Source organism: Herpailurus yagouaroundi, unplaced genomic scaffold, assembly GCF_014898765.1.
Source record: "Herpailurus yagouaroundi ecotype Mexico unplaced genomic scaffold, PumYag 29, whole genome shotgun sequence".
Lineage (NCBI taxonomy): Eukaryota > Metazoa > Chordata > Mammalia > Carnivora > Felidae > Herpailurus > Herpailurus yagouaroundi.
Genome location: NW_024412377.1, coordinates 50,753,533 through 50,778,708, shown reverse-complemented (window position 1 = coordinate 50,778,708; position 25,176 = coordinate 50,753,533). Strand labels below are relative to the sequence as shown.

At 43.4% G+C, this 25,176-nt stretch overlaps 1 protein-coding gene across 1 annotated transcript; it reads right to left on the bottom strand.

Annotated features, from left to right (window-relative positions):
* Positions 1-14,975: 14,975 nt before the first annotated feature.
* LOC121041118 (40S ribosomal protein S27-like) lies at positions 14,976-15,289 on the bottom strand. The gene has a single exon (XM_040491855.1). The coding sequence runs from the start codon at positions 15,282-15,284 to the stop codon at positions 15,009-15,011; it is 276 nt and encodes a 91-aa protein (XP_040347789.1). The 5' UTR covers positions 15,285-15,289; the 3' UTR covers positions 14,976-15,008.
* Positions 15,290-25,176: the final 9,887 nt, after the last annotated feature.

Here is a 25,176-nt window from a genome sequence, read left to right as displayed (position 1 = left end):
CACCCACTTTATCTTGCTCTTTGTCTCAAGAGGCTGACCTGTATTGCCTAGGTCAACGGGCTCCCTGGTCTTTTGGCTTTCAGCGGAGTTTAGCCAATGAGAGGCCCCAATATGAGCTCAAAGAGATGGTGGAAGGACACTGACGTGTTTCCCTCTGCGAAAGGCTCCTATCAGGCAGCATGCTCCTTGGAGCTTTCTCTGGGTTTTGGTAACCACACCCTCTCTTTGCCCCTTCAGGCTTAGGGATGGTAATGGCCCCCAATTATTCTTGGGTTCAGAGTGCTGCATTCTTCCCCAATGGGTTCCCTAAACCCTGTCCATAAGTTTCTGAATAGTTCCTTTATTGATGTTTCTTCAATTACCAGTTGATGTTGGGTAAGCAACTATCCTGGCTTGCCTGAGACTCTGTTTCAGCACTAGAAAGCTTGCATCCTGGGAAATCCCTCAGTCCTAGGCAAACCATGATGTTGGTCAATCTATGTATGAGCTATATTTGTATGCTTCTTCAAACTCAGCTGCTTCCTTTGCCATTCTATTCCTTCTCTCATATCTTTAATAGTTTCAGATATACTTATTTTATAGTCTCTTAAACATACTTGTATTACTTCTTTTTCTTTCTTTCTTTCTTTTTTTGGTGGAGCCCAACACAGGGCTTGAACTCACGACCCTGAGATCAAAACCTGAGCTGAGATCAAGAGTCGAGTGCTTAAACGACTGAGCCACCCAGGCACCCCGATACTTCTATTATTTCTGAATCTTAGAAATTCATTTCTAAGATTCATTAATCTTTGCTGCATCCAATGACTCTCACTCATGGTGGCTAACTTCCTTGTAGAAGTCCTGTGTGCCTGTTTGTGTCCCAACAGTTTTACAATTGCTTCTATTTTATTCTAAGGGTTCGGTTGACCTGAACAGCTTGTGCTCACTTGGCAGGAGTACACATGTGGATACCCTTCCCATATGTGGCACAGACTTGGGATTCTCTGTCTTGGACATAACTTAATTTTCTTCTTTAAACCCGGGCTTTAGACAGGTGGCAAGATTTCTTGCTTCTTTCCTAGACTCAAATGTGGAGTTTTCATAGTTGCCATTTTATAGACATTGTAACTTGTCAAGGCTCACAGCTTTATGCTGAAGCTCAGTTTTGGTTTCCCTGCCGGGCAAGGGCTTGAGGCCACATCTCCTGTAAATCTAGCAACCATCAGACCCCCAACTGCCAGCTCTTACGGCCTCTATCTGGGTCAGAAACTTTGCTGAAATGCCAGCCCTCCATCACAAGTCCTGGCTTTGATTTCTTTCTTCATTCCTTGCACCAGAGGAATTTTTTTCTGCCTTTCATGTCAAAATTTTATAAAATTTTTTTTTCATTCAGCCTTTCAATGAATCTGTTCTGCCATGCCGTCAGAACCAAAGATTACTTTGAAACCCTGAAGTTCATACCCAGCATAAACTGGAAGGGGGCTTATGTGATTCTGCTTTTGCCCTTGCATAGTCAGTGAGAGAATCTGGCTCACAAACTGAGGCCAAAATGCAGCCAGTCTCAGGGGCCAGACTTGGATACCTAACCAAGTGTGAGTCACTTCTGATGCTAATCTAGTCTCATTGAAGGTGATTGGCACCAGGAGGCAAGGTGGAAATGAAATATTCATTGCCTATTCAATATTACCTAATTTGTATGTCCAAGTGTTGACAAAAGAGAGGCCTTTGCTGTCTACTTTATGAGTAATTGTAAATTAATATGCAACCCTGCACCCATTCTAGTGAGAAGAGAATAACTTCCATTTGCCAACTGTTCGACCACATGGCCTGGTTTCAACTGCAGATGTCACCCATCCTGCTGGAAATTCAGAGGGATGGAGAGACTTCCTAAGAGGAGCAACTCGGAATAACATTACAGAATGTGGAATCTAAGAATCTTAAATAGCCGAGGTCAAACAAACAAACAAACAAACAAACATTCAAGATCATCTTATTTAACAGGTGAGGAAGATGAGGCCCAACTTGGATTTCAGGTTTAGACATCTCTTCCAGCACTTTTACGGCACAGCCACACGGTCATTTTGCTCCTGAAGTGATTTTCTCACTATATAGCTTGCTAGACTTTGTGTTTCCACTGAAAAGTTGTATTGAACAGATCTTTGAATGTTCAATGCCTACACAGAACTTGCAGGCAGGACTAGCATGTCACATCCATCAGGATGACATCCAGCCCAAAGACGGCAACCTGTTCATCATTTGCATAATTAATACATCAGGCCCTAAGCTTTCCCAGGGCTTGATCAGGGAGGAGATGCCCAGGGCTTTGACACTTTGCAAATGTCAGTTTGAAGTTCCAGACATTTCTGCTAACCTGTAGGTTGTCAGCACAGGAGCCAGCCCCTGCCCCCCACCCCCGAACGCCAGCACAAAGCAGTTCCTCTATCACCTCCCCGCCAGAGCCCTCTTTAGGGGGTTTCAGCTCAAGTCAAGAGCTAGGAGTTCTGAATCTAATTTCTTCATTCAATAACAGAGGCAAGAGCCAGTGGGAGAGGGTACCGGAGGAATCAGGTGATGTGGGTGAAGCAGAAGGGAAAAGCAGGACTGTAATTGGAAAAGGGGAAACCGATCCTGATAAAACTGGTAAGCATCGTTTGTGTCCTTTGCGTTCATTATCTTATTTAATCATTACCAAAACGCTGCGAGTGAAGTACTACTCTTAATCCCATTCTGCAGATGAGAAAACTGAGGCACCAGGTAGTGGAGCAGGAGAACACACAGCTGGTTAAGTGGCAGAACCAGAATTTGATTCAGGCACTTTGACTTAGGAACCTCCAGTCTTAACCACTATGGGTGTTATGTCCTGTACTCTGGGGAGCAACATCGTTCAAACTAATGTGTATCTGTCCTTGTGACACTTCCTAGGCATGCTCCCTTCTCTTAGTTTTAGATTTTAGTAATAGCAATGCCTAGATACTTCTGATAGAAAAACACTGAGTTGAATAAATGCTTTATATGCACACCTTACCTCATTTGTCCTCACTGCTTTATGAGATATTATTATTCCCATTTTACTGATAGGAAAACAAAGGCTGAAAGGAGGCTAGGTCACTAGCCCAACAGCAGACAGGTAGTAAGTGGTAGAGGCCACATTCAAATCCAGGCCTTCTAATGTCAAAGTCTGATCTCTCGTTGCTATGGCAGTGGATTTCAAACTTCAATGTGTACCCTGAGAGTCTTTAAAGAAAGCAGATCCCAGCCCTCTCCTCCCAGATTCTGAATCAGTGGATCTGGGGAAATCCCAGGAATGTGCCTTCTTCAGCTTTTCAGAGTTGAGGACTCTGCTTTTCCAGCCCACACTGTGCCATAATGCCTCTATGACTGTAATAGATCAGGCATAAACTGGTCAGTTGGATTTTAGCTCTGACAACATAGTATTGCTAAAGCCTGCTCTCTGCTGCTGGCTGGATTATCCAAACCTTATTGCTCACTGTATTTGCTCAACACATTACGGATGTTCTTTTCTTCCCCCTTCCTGCACATAGCCCTGAGTACCAAGGTATCTGTGTTAGCTGGGACATTTTTCATTGAAAATGACAAAAATACAATTAATACAAACTTTAGTGAAAGGGGAGAATTCAGTGGCCCACTGAACCGAAGACTCCAGGGGTGATCTTACCTTCAGGTATGGCTTGATCCAGGTGGCCAACTGGTGTCACCAGGAATTCATCTTTGTCCACTTTTCAGTATTGTTTTCCTCTGTATTTGCTTCATTCTCAGGTCCAGGCTCTCTTCAAGAACTGATGGCCATCTGAAACTTCAGGCTTACATTCATGTAATTTAGTGACTCCTGTGGAAAGAGGGAAACTCATTCTCAATTGTTTTGGCAAAAATCCCCAGGATGAGTCTCATTAAGCTGTGTTGATTTAAATTCTCATTCTTGAACCAAATACTGTGGCCTCTGGCTGTAAAATACTCCAATTGGCTAAACATTGTCTGCCCCTGGGAGGTGGGGTTGGGGTATGCAGGATCAGCTGGACCATAACCGCATGACCTGAGATGAGGGAGAGGTGGTTCTCTAAAAAAAGAATAATGAAGGGCATAAAAGGAATAGATAAGAGGCAGGTGAAATTTACCCAGGCCCAGCATTAGAGCAAGATGTCTGATTCCTGGGGCAGAAATAACCAGGCCACAATTGATTCTTCTCTGGGAAATTGACTCTTCAGGCTTTTCCCGTACTCATAAGCAAGTTAGGCTGGTTTGGGGACCCTAACGTTTTGAGTACTAACAAAACAAAACAAAATAAACTTGGCCCTTTACAAATGGAATAGAACACACTATAGAATTTCAGAGTTGAGAAGGATCTTATTGATCTTCCAGTCCAGCCATTTAATTTTGACATTTTAAAAAATCAACAAAATTAACCATTTTGAGTTAGAAAAATCAATAAACCATTCACTGAGCACACAAGTAAGGAGCAGGTTTGTTGATGTCTGTGGAAACAGCACTAGAAGGTTTGGAGTCTTGAGTTCTAGTTCCAGATGAAGGAGGCAGGTCCCTTAAGCAATGTGAGTCCCACCTTCTTCCACCTGGTGATTGGTGACACTTTTCTCAGTGACAATCATATTGGAGTCAGGACCACAACCCACGTCCCCTGGCCTAGAACTCTTTCTTTCGTCTTTGCAGTCTTTTTTTTTTTTTTTAATGTTTATTTGTTTTTGAGGGTAAGGCACACACATGCATGAGTGTGCAGGGCAGGGAAGGAGCAGAGAGAGAGAGGGAGACAGCAGATCTGAAGCAAGCTCTGCCCTGATAGCCGAGCACCAGATGCGGGGCTCAAATTCACTGAACTGAACCAAAGTCTGATGCTTAGTTGACTGAGCCAGCCAGGCGCCCCTATCTTTGCAGCCCTGGTGGGAGCTCACGTCCCCTCCCTTTCTTGGTCCTACTTTCTTTGCTCTTTCCTCCTGTTACACTTCCTGCCAATCAAGGGTTTGCATCGCTCATGCAGCCTGCATTTATGGACTTCACGAAGCATGTAAGGAAAGGAGTGACAAGGGAGACGCAGTTGGGCCCTCGAACGTACAACTGGGATGTCCTCAAGTTTCTTGGGAAACGCTTCTTTCCTGCCAGTTCGTCCCCATCTGCCACACAACCCCCTCAGTCTCAACAGTTCAGAGTCCTCCCCAGTCGTTCTCATTCCTCAAAACACCTTCCTCCTCAGGGAGGTTGTGCAGAGACCAGCTCACTCCCTTTCTTGCTTTCCTGCCCCACGGGCACAGAGTAACCTTTCTCCAAGCTCATTCAGCACCACCTGACACCATCCGTTAAAATTTAACGGCAAGTGCTTAGCAAAAAGATGACGAGCTTTACTGGCAATTCAAACCAGGTTATTGGGCACCATCTGCCTTCCTTCAAATTAATGGGAAGAAGGAATGGATCCTTTGGGCCTTGTTTATTTTTAGATCATTGCAAAGGAACCCAGAGGGCTGCCTCTTGATCATGTTAGTCCCCAGTTTAAATGAGGCCAAAATATCAAGGGGGAGAAGAAGTGACCATAAATAGGTATCTCTTCACATAGAGTAGTTGTGGGAAAAGCAGAATAAAGTGTTCCGGTGTCCCTGTCTTCCCTCTATCATCCCCACCCATCCCCGGACTCACTCGGAAAAAAGCAACTAGATGTATAGCCCCAAGGAGGTAGCTGATGGAGACTTTGCTGGAGTAACAGGAGTACAGCAAGCACATCCCATCTTTCCAGCAGCCTACATCAAATTCAGGCCAACTCAGTGGTTATAATTCACCTTCAATGTCAGCTCCTAAGGCAATCAGAACTCCAGAGACGAATCTCTCTGGAAAATGCTAGACAGGTCAAGTTTGGACTTGGCTGAGCTTAGAAGGATGATTCCATAGGAGCTGTGGAGGAGACTGGGCTCCCATGGTTTTCAAACACGAGTGTGCACAGGATTCCTCTGGGACACTGTCAAAAGGCAGATCCAGACCACATTTGCAGAGATGTGATACAATGTATCCAAGTGAGAGGAGGGAGTGTGCTTTTAACAAAACCCTGGATAGTTCTGAGGCAGGAAATTATTCTGGGGGCCCCCTTGAGAAATTCTTTCCATCTCATGCCCTCCTGCCCCCAGGCTGCCTTTCTAAAACTCTCCCCCTAGCAGGCATTGGCTCTAGAAGGCTCCCATTAAAAATCAGATTCCCCCAATGATGAACCAGTAACTCGTTAACAAATGCTAACCTTTCTACACAGATTGATGAGCAGACAGAAGCACTGCACTTAGAGGGACCAGTACAGGACTGATCAGGAATGAGCTAGGAAGTCCTGAACATGGGCCTCCCAGGAGCATGAACAGAGGGAAAGGAAAGATGGGGAAGGCTGGGGTGGAGGAAGGGGGATGAAGACACTGGGTCTTAAGGGGTTTGGAGACAAAGGTGGAGCCTTGCCAGGATAAGAAGAGAAGCGGGAAGTGATGGGGAGTTGGAAGAGTCATGGAAAAGGATAAGAAATTTCAATATAATTTTGGCTACCTTCCCGTTTCTTCTAGCGCACATTCTCCAGGATTGGAAAGAACAGCAGCGCATATGATTTTCCCATCCTTGATAAGTACCAGGTATTTGGGAGGGGGGAATATCTGTGTTAGCAACATTCACATTAATACATTACTAAGGGGCATCTGGGTGGGTCAGTTAGTTGAACGTCGGACTTCAGATCAGGTAGCAATCTCTCAGTTTGTGAGTTCGAGCCCCACATCAGGCTCTCTGCTATCAGCACAGAGCCTATTTGGATTCTCTAGTCTCCTGTCTCCCTCCCCCCACCTCTCAAAAATAAATAAACATTAAAAAATTTTTTAAAATACATCAATAAAATTATCCTATTGGCCTAACATGTTTGTACATTATAAAGTATAAAAACAACTTTTGGCAATCCATTGGCAAATTATTTCATTTATTTATATGTCAATTATTACCTTCGGGAGCGTTTTGTGAGATCTACTTAATGCATTATATTTTACAAGCTCCCATTGGTGTCCTGTCAGAACCTCATCATTCTAAAATTGTTTCATTGTTAAATAAGCTTGGGAAATGCTAAAGTCCAAATTGTCTTGTTTGCATACACCCAGTGATGGGGAACTCTTTTCCACCAGCAGTGAGACAGCTCAGTGCGCTGCTGGAAAGCTCTACCGGGAAGAGCATTCTTCCTTATGTCCAATTAATGGTTCTGAAATTCTAATGAACACCAGAATTAGTGGCGGGTTGGGGAAACACAGCTTGTGGGCCCCACCCCCAGAATTTCTGCCTCAGTACGTGTGTGGTGGGACCTGAGAACTTGCACCTAGGACATGTTCTCAGCTGCTGCTGCTGTGGCTGCTGGTCCAGGACCACATTTGAGAACCACTGGCCTAACCCTGGGCACCTGCCTGTAATTTCCACTCCCTCTTCCCTAACTCTGATTCCCAGAATGACTGAGCAAGTCTAATTTCTTGTCTAAAACAAAGAACTTCAAACATGGGGCTTCAAACATGCAGCTTCCCAATGCAACGTAAGCACAAGCGTAAGGCTGGGTATGCAGCGTTCTCCTTTCTTTATTCACAGTGGCTCAAACAGTGCTGGCAACTTAGTGTGCATGCAAGAAAGATCTGTTGATTGACTGGCTGGCACACAGTAATCACTATATAATTGTAGCTCATTATTCTTATCACTTCTGAGGAATAATAATCTCACAAGGCAGATCTTCTTTCTAGAGGGCTCCAAGATAAGCTATAAATGAGGTCTGCTGCGTTTCCAGACCTCAGTAGGGCCTAGAACCATGCAAGGAGTGTCCTTTTGCCTCAGGGTAAGGAATTTCTAGAATTTTCCGTACATGGGCCTGGCTCATACTATTCTACATTTCTTTAAAGAATGGGCTCATAAAAGGAATGATGTGATGAATATTTTCAGCAAAGAATTCTCTTACTGAATGGAAGAAAAGTGTGGAAGTCAGCAATCGGATGGGAGATGAAAGTGTGAAACCAGTACCCCTCAGGGGATGTCCTCCAGACATCCTCAGAGTAATTTACCTCAACCCTCCACAGCTGGAAAAGAGCAAAAGAGAGGTTGTGCAAAGAGCCTGGGGTGTGTACACAGCAGCTTCTTATTCCTGTCCTTCCGGAGGGAATGAACCTCTATCCAGTGTCATTTGTCATTATCAGTGTTCCCACCCTAGTGTTCACATCCCATTGTGTCCCTCGGTGATGAAGTTGGTTTGCATCTTGTAGCTGGCCTTGGTGGTTCCCCAACCTGGTGCTTCAGTTTAAGGAAGAAGAAATAAAAAGGCTTTCAAATGAATAACTATAAAAGCAATTCATTTTTGTCCTAAAGCATAAGTAGGGTCTGGGAGAGTTGAATGGAAAACTTCCTTTTCAGAGCTCTTCCCAGGCTCAGGAACAAGTTATTCCAAAGCCATCACAGGCAAAGAGAAAAAACAGAAGAAACTATTGCTATAATTATTGCTAATTACAATCTCATGATTCCATTTAATCTCCACAGAAGAAGTTCACCAACTGGAGAATGCCATTGATCCTCTGTGCCCAAGCCAATTAGATATTTTGGTCCAATCCAGAATGGTTACCCAGCCTTTGCCAGAATGAAATTGTGTTTAGAATTTTATTTTTATAGTCTCTGAGGCATCCCAGATTTTAACAGGACATTGGATACCATCCATTTGTGGCACATCTGCTCCAACAAGATCTGCATATTTCAAAAATCATTAAGAAGTTAATACCAAAACCTGTTTTAACTCCCTCTCTCATGACAAGTGGTTTTTTTTTTTATGTTTAAACGTTTAGATTTCCCTTCAAAAAATGAAAATGTTTCCTTTACCTTGGGATTTTGATCCAGATAGCGGAGGAGGAAAGAGATTATAAGTGACATCTTAATTTGGGGCACCTCATTAGTCAGGGGGACTTGGTTTTTGATGATGCTCTTCTAATTGACTATCTGCAGACGGCCATTCTCTGGAGTGTTGGAGAACTCTAAGAATCCCACTTCCAGTCCTGAGTTTTGCAGACTCCTGCCTTTCACTGCCTGAGGGTCCCTGGAGCTCCAGAAATCACAGAGGGGGGTGGGGCCTCAGTCATTTACCTCCCCTGTAATCTGAAGCAAGTTGTTTATACCCTCTGACCCTCTGCTTTCTTGAGGTGTAAGATGAATAGAATGCTCCCTGCCTGAAAGTTTGCTGTGAGAATGGAAAATACAGCATCTGTTGTCCTAGGGCAGGGGACAGGGTCAGTGCCCAAAACAAAACTGTGTATTTGTTTATTCAACCAAAAGTTAGGCACAAGAGTGAGTGCACAATATATGGGCCCCGCTTTCCTGGTCATTATGGTCTGGTGGAGAAAACAGATTATGAGTCAAATAATCACTCAGTTTAATTAAAGATGGAAGTAAGTACAACAAAGGAGAATTTACAGCAAAGAAACTGCTACTTAGCTGGGGGTGGACAAGGGGTCAGGGTGGGGATTAGGGAAGAGGAGGAAGTAACTTTTGAGCTGAGATCTGAAAGACAGGGGTGGGGGAGACACACTGCAGGGCCCCTGGGGGACAGTGTCAGAGAAGCAGGCCCTTGGAGAGAACAAGGGGTAGCTGCAGACATCGGCCTTAATTAACCACTGGCAATTTCACATAAATCACTAGCAAGCTTTAGCCGGGGAAGCCTTTGATTTAAATGACAAAATTTTACAAGTATGTCTTAAGAACAAACCTTTAATGTTGTGTGAAATAAGATTTATTGACAGGAATACTTCTTGAGCCATTTCACTAATTTCTCTGAAAAGGTAATTAGTTTATATGAAAGAAAAAAAGGAAAAAGTATATATAGTTATATATAGCTACTTCATTACATACAGTAGATAGATAATGCATGAATGCATTAAAATTTATCATAAGTCATAAGGATAGGTGAACTGGAAGCATTTGGGATAGAGGCTCAACCGTGCTCATTACTAGTTGTATTATCTTTTTTAAAAGTTTATTTTTATTTATTCTGAGACAGAGAGCAAGTGGGGGAGGGGCAGAGAGAGAGGAGACAGAGGGTCTCCACACTATCAGTGCAGAGCCCAATGTGGGGCTTGAACTCACAGACCATGAGACCATGACCTGAGCCAAAATCAAGAGTTGGACACTTAACTGACTGAGCCACTCAGGCGCCCCACTAGTTATGTTTTCTCAAGCAAGTTGTTTACTTAGGGTTTTCTCTGCTTTTTTTTCCTGTTTTTCTCTGTTTTCACTGTACTAAGAGCTTACATGACATATATTACCGAAGGTTCACAACTATTCAGTGCTATCAACGTCCTCCTCCTCCTCATCATTAGCATTGTCTCCACTTTACGGAAGAGACAGAGGTTCAAAATATTAAGTAGTACGCCAAGTTTTACATAGGTAATAAATAATAAGATTGGCATTTTAATCCTGGCAACCATTTCCCAAATCTGTGTTCTTAAAACCACAGCATCATTTGCTCTGTCCAGCCTGGAAGGTGGTCATGAACATGAAACAGTCGTGAAAGACACAACACCAATGTAAGAGACCACCAGGATGCACGTTTCTGCTTTCCTGCCATGAAACCAGACCCTGTCAGGTTCACCTCAACTTGATTCCAACCATCCAAACTGGGACTTCAGAAGAGGTTTTTTAGCAGATGTATGCCCAGGGGCTCATGGGTCCACTGGAATCGTTGGCGAGGTATTCAACACACGTGCAGATGTACATTTTTTTTTGAGGTCAGTCACCCAAAACATTTATGAAGTTCTGGTAAGAAGAAGCCTCTCTCCAAATAATGATCCAATGAAGTGGATTAAGGACAATAAAGGACTGAGTTCAGGAGAGATTTTTAATTCAGTCTGGTCCCAAGCAATAAGCAATAATGACCTTCTCACTAGATACTTCAGGTAGGCCAATAATGTGCTAGTCCAGGGTTCTAACTGCAGTCAGGCTCCTTTAAAAGTTATTCCTGGCTTACACCCTTAAAAAAACGCTTCCTCAGTCCTCTACATAAATTTATACATTTAAGAGTTAGGTAACCTTGCAGAGAAAAAAAGAGCCTAAAGGACATTGAACTCTGAACTATCCACATCCTTCAAATTCTGTGCAGTCTTCGACAATATTTATTAAGATGACTTGCACAGCACTGTGATCAGTATATACATTCCCCTTTGCAGTGGTTTTTCATAAGTGGTATTTCACATGAACACTTTCTTACATTCATGTGGTCCACACACTTGTGATTTCAATAACCTGATAGTATTCCATTCTGTTAACATTTCTTGAATACATTTAGGTCTCTTTACAAAACAGAAACCCTCAATTTTAGATCCTTAACTCACAGGTTTTCATTTTAAGATTTAAAAAAATCTGATATAGAAAATGCTATCAATGTATAACATAATGGTTTCCGAGCATGGGTCTTGGAACCCAACAGACCTGTATTTGAATCCCATTTCTGTCTCTTATGAGTTATGTGACGTTGAGCAATTCACTTAAACTCTCTGGGCCCCAGTTTCCTCATTGTAAAACGAGATAATAGCAATATCTCCCACTTCAAATTGTTGCAAGATTAGCAATATGAAATGCTTAATGTGTTTTGCCGAGTGCCTAGTACATGCTAAAAGCTTGGTAAGTGATAGCTACTGGCATAATAGAAACTAGAGAACAGGGCCCACCTAGGGCCATTTCTTTAAGAGGGGTGAAAACATTATTTTTTCCAAGGTCACAAAGAAAGGAAATCTGGGGAAATAAGGAAGTTCAGTTGGCCACATGTTGGTATAATTTTACTTGCCAATTCCAAGTTTGGGTGTCTGAAACGAACATTTTCAGTCCTAAAATAAGATGGCAAACTTGGGGCTGGTGCACATGAATAAATATAGCCAGAGAATAAATACACCCCGCGTGTCCCTGGCATGGTGCATCTGTTCAGCCTTACCAATCCCCACCTCCCTGCAAAGCAAATTCTTCCAAACCAAGTCAGCCCTCCACCATCAAGGAGGATTTTCGGGCACCTCCCCCAACCAAATGCTTGAACATACAAGTGAGAAGAACCACAGCGATTCTCTCTTGTCCAACTCACTCACTTTATAGACCAGAAAAAGGGAGGCTTGGGCAAGTGACGTGCATTCCCAAGGTTGCATAACTCCTGAAGAGCAGAACTGGTCTAGAACTCCTTCCTGTTATTTTATTTCAGTGTGGACCTCCTAGACTGATATTTACTTAATTTTTAATTATCTCTTTCTTTTTTTTCCTAAAAGTAAATGTGAAAGGGAACTTTATATTACTATTAGTGGAAAATCCAGTATTACTCAACTTAAAAGATAAGCATAAAAATAAGTAGCAGAACAGTGACACTGAATTCTAGCTAAAATATACAATGGTCTATCAAAAGATTGCAGCCTGAGGTGAAGCCTCTCCCCCGCAGAGAAGGAGATTAGCAAGAGTTCAAGTGCAGCTGAACAAGGACCACCAAACTTATAAATGAAAATGCCATCAAACTTTTCTCTCTGAGGGTGGAAAAGGAATGAGAAGGAAATAACTGCCTTGGCATGGTATGGGGGGTGTGAATTTGGAAACACCAGGCTGCTCCATTTTGCTTGGTTACTTTCTGGTGTCCCTACACTATTTTATGGGTCACTCAACTTAGAATGTTCCCTGGAAGCCTTGCATTTTGAGGTCGATGCTAAGCTCCAACAAAACAGTCCAATTCTTTGCTTCCCTTTTCAATCTCAAAGCTCCAGTCAAACCCTCAACATCCCTGTGCAGTTAAATTGTTCTCAGCCCACTTTGAGGCTCATTTTAGCCTCAGGTTAGTCTTGTTTGTATGCATTATCATATTCAATCTCCAATGATTTTTTCTTTTCTTTTTTTTTTTTTTTTAGTTTTTTTAAAACTTGTTTAGAGAGAGAGGGAGCATGAGTCGGGGAGGGGCAGAGAGAGGAAGTGAGAGAATACCAAGCAAGCTGCACACTATCAGCACAGAACCTGTTGTGGGTCTCAATCCCACAAACCACGAGATCATGACCTGAGCCAAAATCAAGAGCCAGATGCTTAACTGATTGAGCCACGCAGGTGCCCAACCAGTGATACCTTTTTAAGTAGACACTGCTACAATCCTCATTTTACATATAAGGAAATTGAGGCTTGAAGAAATCACTGAACTCATCCAAGTCCTTAGCTGATAGCTCAGAGCTATGTGATTCAGTATTCTATGCTTTTTTTTTTAAGTTTATTTATTTTTGAGAGAGCGAGAGAGAGAGCATGAGTGGGAGAGGGGCAGAAAGAGAAGGAGACACAGAATATGAAGCAGGCTCCAGGCTCTGAGCTGTCAGTACAGAAGCCCTATGTGGGGCTTGAACTCACAGACTGCGAGATCATGACCTGAGCCAAAGTCAGACGCTCAACTGACTGAGCCACCCATGCGCCCCATAGTATTCTATGCTCTTAATCACTGTGATATATTACCTTCCAGTCTAACTTCTATTATTTAATTTGCTTCAAAAATATTTACTGAATATTTCTTATGATCCCATCAACAGACTCAGTATAGTAGGGGCGAGCAAAGAAGGGTATAACGCAGTCCTGGTCCTTGAGTTTTATATGCCATTAATACATTCAGCAAATACTTATTGGCCTACTGCCAAGTTGTAAGCTTGTTGAAGACCCAAGACACATACACATAAAAAAGTGCATGAATAAATAATATAATCAAATACCAATATGTACGAGTAGTTGGTAAGAGTTGTGAGCAGGTCAGGAAGGAGATGCATTATGTGGTCTGGCACTACTGGGGAAGGCTTTATGGAAGACACAGCCCTTGGAAGGAGGGAGGACATTCCTTGTGAAAGTACAGAGTGAGCAAAAGGACAGAGGTGGTGGTACTAAGCCCAGGGCGACAGGAGGCTCCTTGTCTTAATTCGTGATAAATTAACAACAACAGAACAAACAAACACACAAACCAGCCACAGGCTGGCAGGGTCTTACACTTGGCTATAATTTTCAGGAATCAGTTATAACAAACCCCTTGAGAAAAAAAGTTCCTCCGGTCTAAAGAGTAGCATTGGGTCAAAGGGGAGCTTTCCCCAAGGATGCTTTAGATTTCAATTGTGTGCCTGAGAAAGTTCTGCCACTGGCATGGCCTAGAATATCAACTCAGGGGCAGGAAGCTTTCAGGCAGCCTCAGTGCGGTAGAAGGAGGAAAAAAAATCTACTTATTAGGATTGTTCGCCTGAGAAGCCTTGAGGTACACTAGCAAGGCAAGAGCTTAGGAAATAAGAACTGCTCCTTACAGTTAAATGCCAAGTGCTGTCAATGACTTAGGGCTGGCTCATTATGGACCTATTTCAGCTAATCCTCCGCAGGCAACAATCCTCCTCTTTTCAGGGACTATGGAAGCCTGGGGAAGGCCATTTCTTTTCCAGTCAGGTGTGAGGGCAAAGAGCCATCCATCTTTAATAAATCTCTAGGCTCACAGGATTCTTCTCATTGTAGCTAATGCAGAATTTCTAGGTCTCTAAAATGTTCAACATCCATTCTGCCCCCTACTGATTAAACAACAACAGCAACCTGTCTATCTGACATCCTATCTCCTCTATTAGATGCTAAGTTTCTAGAATAGTCATCTATATATTCCCTTACCTGTGCATTAATTCGATCAACAACTGAGTACCTCAATTGCATGCACCTTTATGTTAGCACCTAAACACTTGATTGTACTCGTTGCTATTTGGGGTCTGGCCCTTACCTATATCTCTAGCTTCATCTCCCACTCTCCTGTGCCCAACCCTCTAGATTCCAGACACACTGACTCTGCTTCCTCATCTGACAGCCTCCTGCTTACCATAACCAACTCTTATAAGCTAACTCTTCTGCATGGACATGGAACAAATATTCCTTTCCACCTCCCCACTTCATCTGGTTAGCTTCTCTGTCTCTCTCTCTCTCTCTCTCTCTCTCTTTCTTTTTAAATCCAAAATGTGTTTATTGGGATAGTTTCCCACTCATCTTGAGTCAAGGTGCTTTTCATGCTGCTTCCGTCTGAAGAAGCATCCTTCTGTGAGCCTTGCTTTTCCTCCTGTAGGCTGGCCAAGGAAAATGGAGCAGCCAACACACAAAACTAGTGTTTGTGCCTGGCTAAAGATGGTGGTGATTTTGTAGCGTCCTGGGCACTTCCCGTCCATGGAGTAGGAGTTGGGGCTGTGCACCAGGCGCTTCTTCCTGTGTTTCCTCTTCTCCTCTTCTGGAGATAGGTGAAGGAGGCCCTCTGAGAGGGACATGTTCTTGTGGGGAGGCTGTCACTGCTGGAAACTCATCTGGTTAGCCTCTTCTCCTCATTCAAATCAGCTCAGGCCTTCCCTTGTCTCCCAGGCCTGACTCCCAGGCTAAGCCAGGTTCTTGACTTATAGGCAGGTGAGCCTCTGTGCCCTCACTAGTCTGTGAGCTCCATGAGGCAAGGATCTTGTCTGCTCTTCTTCCCAACAGTTAGTGCAGTGTCTGGCCCATAGTAAGCATTCAACATAATTTGTTGTTTGAAGGAAGGATGGGAGGGAGGGAAGGAGGGAAGAAAGGAGGAAGGAAGGAAGGAAGGAAGGAAGGAAGGAAGGAAGGAAGGAAGTGCAGTCCTTTCTCCCAGGATTCTGTAAGACCTTAAAGGCAGTGCTGGTATCTCTTGGTCCTAGTGCCCAGCACAATGCCTGGCATAAGAGCACTTAGAAAGTATGTGTTGAAACAAACAAAGAAAACTTCCCTGCACAAGCTACCACTTCAAGGTACCATGAAGGACCAAAAGTAAACAAAAAACAAACATTAAAAGGACAGACATATAAATACATGGTCCTAAACCTTATGGGGCTTTTAGTGAAAGAGAGGAAAGGGGGCAAGTACACAAATTAACCATAATACATAGTGAAAATAAATAGGTGTCTCAAGAGGAGTATAGACAAAGGGGCTTGGGAAGTTCAGTCAAGGAAGATCACATCTGAGGAAGGGGTTGGAGAAGGGGACAACACATGGCACAGGGAGATGAATGGAATGAGGCTTTAGGGAAGACGTGGCCCTAAACTCAGCAACTGTTCTAGTCTTTATCTGGAGCCACGTGTCCAGTGCGGTTGTGTAGGGCAATTCCTGGTCTGACTTGAGTGGATGGGCTACGCATCCATCACCACCTCACTTCTAAAGCTTTTCTCTATTTTACGAAGGCTCAAAACAGGGCAGACAATTTAAAAGACTACAGAGGCCAGAAAGTGAAGATAACCACAAGATATAAGTTGGCTCTAGGACCCCGGCCAATTGCAAAGCATATCGCTTGCACGACAAGCAGAGGCAACTGATTCTCAAATACTGCCAGTTGTCGTCATGTGTGAATATGGGCCCTCTGGAAGGATGTCTTCCCATTTTTCCCCCAAGGAGAAAACAGAAGTCTGGATTCTTTGGTGAAAGCTTCCGATATTCAAATGTTGGCAACTAATTCAATTTTTTGGTTCAAAAACTACCCTTTGGTCAACCAAAACACATCCATGGATGGCATGCAGACCTCAGGCTTCATGCAGCCATGCACAACCGGTTTGCAACCTCTGGCCTAAACAGATTGGACTCATGAAAATTCAAACTGCCATTTTGCACCCACAAGATTAGCAAATGTTAGGAAATCTGTTCAAATCAAACCTTGCCAAGAAAGTGGAGCAACAGGAACGCTCGGATGCAGCTGCTGTGGGTGGTGACTGGGACAGCTACTCTGGGAGTCAGTGGAGTGATCCTGTAAACATAAGGATTTGCACATCCTATTACCTAAAGTTCCATTCCTATGCATAAGCTCTAGTAAAATTGTTGCAAAAGTGCACAAAGAAGCATATATGGGAATATTGATAGCTGCATTATTATAGCAAGAAATTGGAAACAAACCAAATGCCAATTTCCAGAAGAATATATAAACTGTGGCGCACTTGTAGAAGAGAATGAAAATAACCAAAGTGCTATGGATTAATATGGATCTGATGTCTGCAAGGATTAGGTTCATGTGACCTCTAACGTATTTCCATCTCTAAAATGAAGCTTTCCTAGATATTACTAACCTCCTGTTAGCAGAATTTTTATTCATTCAACAACTATGAGCATCTATATACCTGGCACTCTGCTAAATGCTGGGGAAGCAGTGGGGACCAGACAGAAACTGTCCCTGCCTTTACAGTGTGGTGGGAGACAGCAATACACAACCAAATAGGCACATAGAGAGTCACAACTGATGGAAGAGCAGGGTGCTCTAAGGGAGCACAATAGAGGAGGAGGAACATGGTGTAGACAGCCAGGGTGGGCGGGGGAGAGTATAGAGAGTCAGGGAAGTCTTTTCTGTAGAAGCGATATTTAAATTGAAACCTGAGAAGTTAGCCAAGAAAAGAAGGCAGAAAAAACACACCGGGGGGCCTTCCCAGGGAGGGAACAGTCCTACAAAGGCCCTGAGTCAGGAAATAGCTTAGATGCTCAGGAACTGAGAGAAGCTCAGTGTGGCTACAGCATTGTGCACTACCACTCCAAGGCCTGCTAGCAATGAGGAATAATCGGTGTTCATTCTTCTACCCATTTTCAAGATGGCTGGCAAGCCAGAATAATGTATGAAATCTAAATAACAAAACAAAAGTAACTGGCTTTACCAGACAAGCTCTTGCTGCCTTAACATGGAATTCTACTAAACTACCCATCAGCTAGAAATAAGAGACTATGAGGTAAGCTCAAATGTCTTCCCTCTGCTTGTGCAAAGGGACCACGGTAAGGCTAAGTCTAGACATTCAGAGGATGAGAGTTCATGACACAAAATAGTTTCAGCTTTTGAAGATAAACAAATTCATGTGAAACACTCAGCCCCCTGCAAGAAAGCCATTACAACCAATGATTGCTTTTCTCATGGTTTCTAATTCACAAATTGTTGTACCTGTGCACCATTTCCATATATCTCAACACCCATGCATACACATCTACCACCTATATACACAAATAACATCAGAATCTAATTTAAAAAATTTTCTGTCTTCACTGAGGCAGGCTCAGTGATTAAGTGTCAGGTGGCTCAGTTGGTTAAGTATCGGACTCCTGATTTGGGCTCAGGTCATAAACTCACAGTTCCAAGAGATCAAGCCCCATGTTGGGCCCCATGTTGGACCTCATGCTGATAGCACAAAGAACCTGCAAGGGATTCTCTCCCTCTCTCTCTCTGCCCCTTCCCCACTTGCTCTTTCTCTCTCGTTCTCTTCTCTCTCTTAATAAATAAATACAATTAAAAAGTTTTCTTCTATCTTCACTGTTTAATTCTTGCTGGTTTGGCCATGAAACTTCAACTGAGCACAGCTCACACTACAGTTCAACTTGTTTTAAAAATTTCATCTCCTAGGTAATGGGAATGGGGCAAGAACAGTGGCCCTTGCAACGGTTCCCCAGGGACCTCACAGTGTGGACCACCACCTTTCAGGAACAGGCAGGCAGTGTTTTAATCTCAGTAGTGGTTTTTGCCAAAAGCTCTCCATAACTAATTTTGCAGTCAGATTCCACAAGACCTATTCAGTGTCTGGCTAAATCTCATGGAACATCTCATTTCCTTTCAATTTTTCATTAGTTTGAATTAAAAATAAAAAAAGCTAACAAGCGTGGCTTGCATGGATATTTCTAAATTAAAACACAGCAGCATTCTTATTCGTTTTGTTGTTTACAGGGCTGACCCCCACCGCCTGCTCTCCCCCAGTCTGAACCGCCTCCAGTTTTGCAGTGACCTCTTTGTGCCCTTGGAGAGTGTGACTTGACCTTGTTCCAAGCGGAAGATGAGGATAATGGCTTCCTTCCTATCACACAGTTCTTTGATTTGTTAGGTGCTGGGCAATGAGCATTTGTGTCCTAATCTCACATTCATAGCTCCATTTCTAAGGGATCTAAATGAAACTAGTAAGCAAGAAGGGGTGGGGTTCAGGGAGGATGCAGGGTAGAAGTGTCTTGGAACTTTGGACAAATGAATTATCTTGTAGGATCCACACCTGAAACGGGTGTGTCTGTGAGATTTCCCATGGAAAGAAGGTAGAAAATACTGTGCAGTCTAGTCATATGACCTCAGTGCGTTCATAAAGTCTCCTGTTTTCTGCTCCCAGATTCCTTTTGGAGGTCAAATTTTCCTTGAGTTTCTAAATACTGCGTGTCTTTTGATCTTCTCCTACCTCTCTGACCACGTTCATTCATTCATTCAACAAATTTTTTAGCACCTCTTAAGTGCCAAGGATTGTACTAGGCACGAAGATTATTCTGGTGGGATGGGGTAAATTATTGCCGCCAATCACACACTCCTACCACATCTCTATAAGAGAATTACATGCTCACCTAGCACCCTGCAACTTGCTATGCTTTCTGGAGGTTACTTTGGACTTGGCTATGGGTCAAGCTCTGGCCAATGGAAGGAGGGCAGGCATGGTATACCCCACATCCAGGCAGAAGTTTTAGAGGCATCACCTGTTCCTGCAGACCTCTTGCTTCTCCTTTCCTCCCTGAAAACAGCGTGTCCCAGCTGGAGGTGGGTTCTCTCCACCAAATCCTGGAGTGGGAAGACACATGGAGCAGATGGCTGCCTTGAACAGAGTCACTGCTGACCTACAGTGCAACATCCATGTTACAGGAGTGAAAAAAAGTGTCCATTGATGAAAGCCACAGAGATTAGGAGGTAGTTACTGCAGCAAGCCAGACTGATGCACTCACCAATGCAGTAAAAGCAGATTTGACCCTTGCTGTTATGGATCTAATAGTCTAATCAGGGGAGCCAGACAACAAAGCAGATGAACCAACTAATAATCATGTAAGTATATAATAAATCCCTATGTTCACACTAACTCCTCTTCCTCACCCAACCAAATGTAGCCCCTGGCCCTCCTCTGTTATGGCCACGTTCTCTCCTTTGACAACTCCATCTATTCCCATAGCTTCATATCTCTTCAAATGACCCGTTAATCTAGTTCCCTAGTCTGGCCAGATCCATGTTCCCAGCAGGCAGCTGGTTATCATGTCTGTAGGATCCATTTGTATACCTAACCTCAGCATAATTGGAACCAAATGCATCAATTATTTCTCATGGTTTCTGTGGGTCAAGACTTCAGGAAGAGCTCAGCTGGGTGGCTCTTCTCTGGGATCTCTGAATGGTGCTGGAACAATGAGGGGCTGCCCCCATAGGTCTGTTCAAGCATTTTCTCCCTTTTTCTGGGTTTGCTCTTAGGGTCTCTCTTTGTGGTTTTTCCATGAGGGCAAGTTTGGGCTGTCAAAGGTGAAATTATTCTAGACAGCAAGATAGCACTTGAGTCACTTTTTATGACTTATGAGAAGTCACATGTGCCACATCCACCATCATTTGCAAGGAAATGATGAGCCTGCTCAGATTCAAGAGTAAGGGAATTAGACTTTATTTTCATATGCGGTGGGAAGGAAGGCAATGTTGTGGCCATCTTTGGAAAATATAATTTGCCACATCGTCCCTCAGGTGCTTTCTGTGACTGGTACCAAATTCTGCCATTTTACTTCCACCGCTTCCTCTGTTTTTTATTTTCAGAAGGCTCTCTTCATGATCAAGTTCCAATAACTTTCAGTGTGAGTTAGTAGTGATGCTGTCTCTCTACTCCAATATCTCTTCTTTCCTCTCCACTGCTACACAATCTCTTTTTCTAAAAGCACCACCCTGATCTTGCCGCACATCTGCAGTGTGACCAGCACACAGTAGGTTTTTGTGGACAAGGGGCTTTCCTGAAAAATCTCTGAGGACCCTCCATGGTCTGTTGAATTAGGTACAAAGACGTTGTTGGCCTGATACTGAAAGTCTCCATAAGATTCACCAATTTATTCAACAAATATTTATTCAGTTTCCACTCTGCCAGACACTGTGCTAGGAGCTGGGAGAGGAGCATGTTTCCTGCCTTCGTGGAGTTTCTGTGTAGTGGGGAAAAGGGGTAAACCTTCATTCATTCATTCAAAAACTGTTTAATGTGTTGAACATACAACTGTTCCCCAGATACAGTCCTAATCTGCCCTAAGTGGGACAACGTTCATATAACATTAATATGGCCACATTGTATCTGATTTGCCACAGTGAATTGAGTGGAACTGCCTTGAAATACACTTTCTGAATAACCCAGACTATCCATTTATTTTCTTTTTCCGCCCAGAAAGTTTCCATTTTCATTTTAGAGTATGCTGGTCTGTTTGTCTGGAATTCTCATTTCTCCCTAGGCTTCAAATTCTAACTCAAATCCTATATATTGTAAGGTATGTTTTCTCTACTCTGCAGTGAAGTGTGGGCTCTTCTTCCTTTACACACCTCCACAGTGTAGTTTACACCTCCTTCAGGCCACCTATGATGTTCTGCTTTATAGGATGGGCAATTATGTATGAATCTTGGCTCCCCTGCTGGTCTAGTAGGCGCCTGAAGGCAAGGAATGTGTCCTACTTATCTTTATTGGTCTTTGTTACCTATACTTACTGCAGATACTCAATATTTATCGAATTAATGGATAGTCTGGGAACAAAGTTGAGAAAGTACCAACCTCATCCCTTGTTTTGAGACAAGGAGTATTAGCAGACTTGTTTGGTTCTAAGTTCCCAGAAATCCAATTCCAACTGGCCTTAACGAAAAATGAAAGTATTGGCTGATGTAACTGAGAAGTCCATGGGTGGTTCTGTGCCACTGAGAGTCCCCTCTCTCCCTCTGTTGGTTCTGCTTGTTACTGTGGTGCTTTGTTCTCAGACAGGTTCTCCAATTGTCCACAAGGCTTATTATCCTATTAGCTTAGCAACTCCTTAGGAAAGAGAATAACCTTTTGCTAAGTTCCAAGATTCAATGTCATTGGCTCGGCTGAAGTCACATGCACAACCCTGGACCAATCACTGTGGCCCAAGGCCATGGTCCTCTGCCTCGTGTAGGTGTTAGAGGCAACGCAGGACTGACGAGGCTCTGGAGCAGAAGCAAGATGAATTGTCTAGCAGAGTTGTGAGAAAAACAATCCGATGGGAAAGCAAAAGATGGATTGATGACAATGACAGACAAAAGAGAGGAGTCAAAAATGACATTTTGAACTCCAAGCCTGGGACCTCAATTCCCACTCTGCGGAAAAGACCAGCCAAAGTGGAGGAGCAGGAAGCATACAAAGAGACCTAAACCGAGGGGCACCTGGGTGGCTCAGTCAGTTAAGCCTCTGACTTCCCCTCAGGTCATGATCTCACAGCTTGTGAGTTCGAGACCCGCGTCCAGCTCTATGCTGACAGCTCAGAGCCTGGAGCCTTCTTCGGATTCTGTGTCTCCCTCTCTCTCTCTCTGTCCCTCCCCCACTCATGCTCTGTCTCTGTCTCTCAAAAATAAATAAACATTACAAAGAAACAAAACAAAAAACAAAGAGACCTAAACCGAAAGGCCCTGGGCAGCAGCTGAACAGGACTTACCCTCAGGCCTACACAGCAGCAAGGGAATCATGGATCGACAACAGAACAGGAGGCAGGAAACTTGAGTCACATCCCTGCCTCTGCCACTAACTCTCATGATCTTGAACAAATCACTTAACCTTTCTGGACCTCAGTTTCCTCGTTTCTAAAATAAGCTGTGAGGATTGCTGGTCACTGACTTCCTTTTCTGTTGTGACATTCTGCATTGCTATTTCTGGAGATGAGTATAACTGATCCTTCCTTCATAATAGCTCTGGAATTCACTTCTCCCTGCCCAGTGGCCTAGGTCCTCACAGAGCCATTAAGAGTATGACTCCTTCCACTTACTAGCTGTGGGATCTCAGGCATATCATCTAATCTGTCTTGGCCCCAGGTTCCTCATCTATAAAACTTGGATAGTAACTGTCCCCATCTCTTTGGGTTGCTGTCAGGATTAAATTAAGTGAATATATGTAAAATGCTTAGGACAGAGTGAGGCAAATTACTAAGTGCAATATAACTGTGAGCTATTACCAAAATTATTCACTGTGTTGTTTCCTGACTTCTCTTAGGATGAGGGACCCTTGAAGCCAGGACATGGGAAGGTGGACACTGTCTGATAGATACAATCCCCTTGGTCATATGAATAATTCAGGAGTGGCCATGGTGACAATCTCCTTTGGGCTTGAAGAAGTAAGGCAGTTCCTTAGGGGTACGGTGACCATATTTTCAGAACCTCAAATTAGGCCGTCTGATTTTACAAGTCTGATTACACTTATTAGGCAAGTGGGAAAGATCATTTGAAAGGAAACCTCTCCTACATTCTTGACATACTTAAGAGAAGATTTCATTTGCCTGTATCCATGTTCTGTCCCTCAACAAACACTTTAATGGCCCAAAAAGAAATGCTACTTGCATTAGAACCAGACCCAGTCATACTATGCCCTTGCTCCCTGAGAAATGCTTTCTAGATGCTTCAGGGACAGAACAGCACTTACGGACATAAATCACACACACACACACACACACACACACACACACACACACACACCCCTCCTTTTTTTCTCCCCAAGGCTGAAGTTCCACCAACTTCAGGCTCCTCCAGCAAATTCCAGATGAGTCATTTTCCAAAATCTCCTCTGTCGGTACTGCCTCTTAGTGCCAACTTCCTCTGTGCAGAAAATAAAATAAAAATAAAATAAAATAAGACATGAAATTGATGGGTCCTGCAGCCTTCTAAAAACAACTCCATTTCATTTACGATGGTTATTGAGAATTGTTTCCAAAACCCAGGTTCTTATGGTAGTGCCCTCTACTACAAAGTTGTCATGAAGCTGAGGGCAGAGGAAGAGAGACCCCAATTGGCCCTGAATGCTGAGGGTCTTGGTCAGAAGAGCAGTTCACATCTGTGTTTATGCTTCAAGGGCCTTTCATGTCTACGACTATATCCATTTCTCACATGTACCCTGTGGCTACATGCTATCATTATTACCATTTCACAAGAGAGGCAACTGAGGCTCAGAAAAAGGAAAGGACTTGATAAAAAAAAAAAAATCCAAGTTTATGTTTCAACTGGACCAAAAATCTGTGTCTCCTTGGACTTCTACTTCATTGCTTTTCTCAAGAATAGCAAATAGGATTTTCCTCATGTGCCATTTCTAATCTATTGGTGATGGTTGACCAGTGATATTAACATTGAAAAGGATTCAAAGGCCATGCCTAGGCTGTGATTGATTAATAATGTCTGACATGCCCTGGGTAAGAAAGTGGTGGTAAATATGCCAGACATTTCCATCTTATGCTGTGTCATGATATCTATATTCTTAAACTGATCCCTGGATTCCAGCAATCTACACAGTTACATCTCAGAAGTGTCTCTTTTCATTGCAAGTAAGTTCAAATACACTTAAGCTGAAAAAGGAAATTTTATCATAAGAATACAGAAGTGTCTCTTAGAACCAATGACCAGAAATGCTGACCGGCCTGTCGGTGGACTAAAACCAAGAACTGGATTGTCATTAGGAACCCAGGCAGACTTTGCCTGTTGCTTTCCTTGTCTCTGTCTCGTTCCCTCTCTCTAACTCTTTCTAGCCCCATCTCCACCCCCACTCCCACTCCTTCTCTTTAGTCTGCCTCTTCTTTTTCTCTCTCTCTCTCCTTCTGGAGCCACGTGTTCATTTGTATTTGCATTTCTCTGTCCATTCTTTTATTCTTCTTTCTCTGTGGATCAGTTTTCTCTCTTTCTCCAGGCACATGGGATAGATTAAGAGAAGCTTTTTCCAATAGAAATACAATGCAAGTCACAAATATAATTTAAAAAATTTTAATAGAAACATTAAAAAAATGTTTTTAATGTTTATTTTTTACAGAGAGAGAGAGACAGAGCATGAGTGGGGGAGGGGCAGAGAGAGAGAGGGAGACACAGAATCAGAAGCAGGCTCCAGGCTCTGAGCTGTCAGCACAGAGCCCGACGCAGGGCTCGACCTCACAGACTGGGAAATCATGACCTGAGCCAAAGTTGGACGCTCAACTGACTGAGCCACCCAGGCGCCCCATTGATAGAGACATTTAATTTTTTTTTTAATTTTTTTTTTTAACGTTTATTTATTTTGGGGACAGAGAGAGACAGAGCATGAATGGGGGAGGGGCAGAGAGAGAGGGAGACACAGAATCGGAAGCAGGCTCCAGGCTCTGAGCCATCAGCCCAGAGCCCGACGCGGGGCTCGAACTTATGAACCGTGAGAT

What these genes read in the sequence shown, in the direction of transcription:
- LOC121041118 (XM_040491855.1), bottom strand. Translation starts at nt 15,284, where the DNA reads ATGTCCCTCTCAGAGGGCCTCCTTCACCTATCTCCAGAAGAGGAGAAG.